This window comes from Galeopterus variegatus, unplaced genomic scaffold, assembly GCF_000696425.1.
Source record: "Galeopterus variegatus unplaced genomic scaffold, G_variegatus-3.0.2 Scaffold11906, whole genome shotgun sequence".
Taxonomy (NCBI): domain Eukaryota; kingdom Metazoa; phylum Chordata; class Mammalia; order Dermoptera; family Cynocephalidae; genus Galeopterus; species Galeopterus variegatus.
In genome coordinates this window covers 29,921-34,215 of record NW_007738017.1, presented here as the reverse complement: position 1 = coordinate 34,215, position 4,295 = coordinate 29,921, and the positions used below count along the sequence as shown (strand labels likewise).

Below are 4,295 nucleotides of genomic sequence, written 5' to 3'. Positions count from 1 at the left end.
CAGGCAGGCATAGACGGTTCTTGGAACCTGAGGAAACCCCGTTGCTTACTCCACAGAGAGGCTCTGACCAACACCTTGTAGAAAAAGGGGTCACTTAAGGGAGAATTCTCCTTCCTTTATAGCCAGCAACAGGCAAACAGNTACAAAATTACATAACTGCTTTATTGAAACTTACTATATTTTATATGATTTGTTGTAAATTCATATGTTCCTATGCAGGTCATTCTAACTTGATACTACTTTTAAATGCCTCTTGATAGTAACAGTCATATGTTAAGTTTGAAATTTTGGCAAGACTGTAACTTTAAGTAGGATTATTCTTAAGTGTTCAATACATATCTTACTGCTATTCCACACTGAGATAAGCCAGTGTGGTCACGCCCTGCTCTTAGGCTCTTTTTGGTGGATGAATAGTAGCCTGCAAAGAAATTTGAAGTAGGTAAGGACTAGCTACTTCTGACAACCTCATTGTTAGGTTCTAATGAAAGCAAATCTCTGACCAAATTCTGTTGCACATATAGATACACACATGTAGAAATTTATTAATTAAATATTAACAGGCAGGCATAGACAGTTCTTGGAACCTGAGGAAATCCCGTTGCTTACTCCACAGAGAGGCTCTGACCAACACCTTGCAGAAAAAGGGGTCACTTAAGGGAGAATTCTCCTTCCTTTATAGCCAGCAACAGGCAAACAGAATCCTCCACATTTCACAAATGGTACTGGAATATTCAATTTAAAGGAAAGCATAATCCATAAAGGAAAAGCATCTATGCTCTAGTTGATTCTTAGGCTCTATTTATGAAAGGATGGGCCAAATACTGTTTTAGCCAGCCCTTATTTCTTAAATGCTTTTTATTTCACAGATGGGACCCCATACTTAATATTTATCATGCTATTTGCACCAGTGAAAATTTTTCTGACGTTCAGTATGCTGATAGCAAAGGGTCAATTGTTCATTGAAATACAGCTAGTAGAGGTACTTATAGTGGCCACCTCTGGAATATGAATTTTTATTACGACTAGAGTTGACTATCCCCTGAATTTCATATTTGTCATTTTAGGCCATATCACACTATTCGACTGTATATTATATTTTTTAGTATTTCAGAGCATATTGAAGATATCATGATCAAGTATAGTCAATATTCTTTGATTAAAGTAAAAACAGTTCCTAAAGGAAAAATATAAATATCAGTTCTGCCTATAAATTCTATTTAGACTCTTAATCTATATTGAATATATGCAGAGAGGGACGTTTTATTGAAACAGAAACACTCTTTCTTGCAAATGTTAGTTCTCATCAAATTATCACCTTTCATTTTCAGGTGTATTCTGATGTGATTCTCAGATTATTTTGAAGCATTATGAGAATTCTAATGTTAGAAAATCAATTGCCGTTTGTGACTCTCAAATTTTTGGACATAAATCTTCAGGATTCTGTATTAGGTAATTTATTAAAATTAAAGTACAAATTAGGGTGGGGCGGCTCCGGGGCCGGGGATGGCGGCGGCCGCGGTTGCGGCGGCTCCGGGACAAGTGGGAGGATCCCGGAGAGCGCTGTGAGATGGGCCGGCTCCCAAGCCAGCCGGGAGGACACTTACTACAGCTGCTCAGAAGCAGCACTGGAAGCTCAGCAGAGGTGGGCGCCTCAGCCAGCAGCAGAGAGGGGTGCAGGGAAGCCACAGAGAAGCCTCTTCTGATGCCCCAAGGAGCAAGTCGACCCCTTCCTGGCTCCAGGAACACCACAGAGCAATATGAAACCTGTTCATGAGAGGAGTCAGGAATGCCTTCCACCAAAGAAACGAGACCTCCCCGTGAGCAGCGAGGATATGGGGAGAACTACCGGCTGATCCACTCACCACACACCCTCCAGTGATGCTTCTGAATGGTCCCGAGGGGTTGTGGTGGCAGGGCAGAGCCAGGCAGGAGCCAGAGTCAGCCTGGGAGGTGATGGAGCTGAGGCTATCACTGGTCTGACAGTGGATCAGTATGGCATGTTGTATAAGGTGGCTGTGCCACCTGCTACCTTCTCACCAACTGGTCTCCCATCCATGGTGAACATGAGCCCCTTGTCCCCCACATTTAATGTAGCGTCTTCACTGATTCAACATCCAGGAATCCACTATCCCCCGATCCACTATGCTCAGCTCCCGTCCACCTCACTGCAGTTTATAGGGTCTTCTTATAGCCTTCCCTATGCTTTGCCACCTAATTTCCTACCGAGTCCCCTCCTTTCTCCTTCTGCCAACCTCGCCACGTCTCACCTTCCACACTTTGTGCCATATGCCTCACTCCTGGCAGAAGGAGCCACTCCTCCCCCTCAGGCTTCATCCCCAGTCCACTCATTTAACGAAGCCCCTTCTGCCACCTCCCCACCTGGGCAATTGCCACATCACTCGAGTACTCAGCCATTGGACCTTGTTCCGGGCCGATGCCCATTTATTATCAGATGTCCAGGTTACCCGCTGGGTATACCTTGCATGAAAACCCTCCAGCAGGCACTAGCCCAGTTCATACCCCTCAGGAGGGCCCGTCTGCTCGTGGAAGCAGCTGCTGCCAAAGGAGGACAGAGACAGCGAGAGCAAAATTTAGTAAGACGGGAAAGTGAAGCCCTTGACTCCCCCAACAGCAAGGGAGAAGGCCAGGAACTGGTGCCAGTGGTAGAATGTGTGGTGGATGGACAGTTGTTTTCAGGTTCTCAGACTTCATGGGTAGAGGTGGTGGCGCCAGCACACCGAGGGACCCCAGACACCGACCTTGAAGTTCAGCGGGTGGTTGGTGCTTTAGCTTCTCAGAACTATCGTGTGGTGGCAGCTCAGAGGAAAGATGAACACAGTCCCCTCAACCTGTCCCATCATACCCCTGACCATCAGAGTGAGGGGCGAGGGTGGACCAGGAACCCGGCAGAGCTGGCAGAGACAAATCAGGCCCGTAGGTTCTACCTTCAGTCTCATCAGGAATCGGTGAAACACAGACATTTACCCAAAGCAATGGTTGTAGCCAACGGCAACCTGGTGCCCTCTGGAACTGACCCAAGCCTGCTCTCCATGGGCTCGGAGATACTGGTGGCATCAAGTCTGGACTTGCCGGCCAGAGCCACCTTCCCAGACAAGGAGCCAACGCCACCCCCCATTACCTCCTCCCACTTGCCCTCCCATTTCATGAAAGGCGCCATCATCCAGCTGGCTACGGGGGAGCTAAAGCGGGTGGAGGACCTCCAGACCCAGGATTTTGTGCGTAGTGCCGAAGTAAGCGGAGGACTGAAGATTGACTCTAGCACAGTCGTAGACATTCAGGAGAGCCAGTGGCCTGGATTTGTCATGCTGCATTTCGTGGTTGGTGAGCAGCAGAGCAAAGTGAGCATCGAGGTGCCCCCCGAGCATCCCTTCTTTGTATATGGCCAGGGTTGGTCCTCCTGCAGCCCTGGACGGACTGCACAACTCTTCTCTCTGCCCTGCCATCGGCTACAGGTTGGAGATGTCTGCATCTCTATCAGTTTACAGAGCTTGAACAGTAATTCAGTTTCTCAGGCTAGCTGTGCTCCCCCAGGCCAGCAGGGTTTCCCCCAAGAAAGGCCTGAGAGGACAGTCTTGGGATCCAGAGAGATATGTGACAGTGAGGGGAAGAGCCAGCTGGCAGGAGAGGGCTCCCGTGTGGTAGAGACCTCCCAGCCTGAGCCTGGTGCTCAAGCCTGCTGGCCAACCCCGAGCTTCCAAAGATACAGCAGGCAAGGAGAGGAGGCCCGGGCTGCATCGCTTCATGCCTCTTTCATTCCACAGGAGGTAAAGCTGTCCATCGAAGGACGTTCCAATGCGGGAAAATGAACCTCTTTGCTAGACCAGGACTGGGGCTTTACTCCAGAGCTGAGCCTCGCTGAGAGCAGGCAGAGGATTTGCACATGCCAAGCAGGGAATGGCTCTCTTGGCAGTGAGATTTGGGGATAAAGGGGAGGTGTGCAGGCAACCTCCTGAGGCAGGATCTGTTGCTCATTACCCCATGGCATCCTTTCAGGACAGCCCCAGAGGGTGCTGTGATGGGGAGCAGCTGGCCTGGGGCAAGGAAGGAAGGGGGTGCACATGAGATAAGAAACATTCCAAAATCAGGGCCTCCCTGTCCTTTTCTCCGCATCCCTAGCTCTTGTAAGGGAAAGCCCAGGCTTTGGGAGCAAGTGATGGAGGGAGGGAGCAAAGAAAGAGCCAAAAATGATGATCCACAGCTTATAGTAGCAAAAAATAAAATAAAATAAAATAAAGTACAAATTAGGATTGTTTATATAATGGTGAGGTTTTGCT

The 4,295-nt window shown here is 48.5% G+C and overlaps 1 protein-coding gene across 1 annotated transcript; it reads left to right on the top strand.

The window, feature by feature from the left end:
- The first annotated feature begins 1,757 nt into the window (after positions 1 to 1,757).
- Positions 1,758 to 3,858, top strand: LOC103610856 (ataxin-1-like). The gene is given in 3 exon segments (XM_008594933.1): positions 1,758 to 2,430; positions 2,433 to 2,542; positions 2,544 to 3,858. Coding segments are annotated over 3 exon segments (2,067 nt in total). The 3' UTR covers positions 3,828 to 3,858.
- The last annotated feature ends 437 nt before the right edge of the window (positions 3,859 to 4,295 follow it).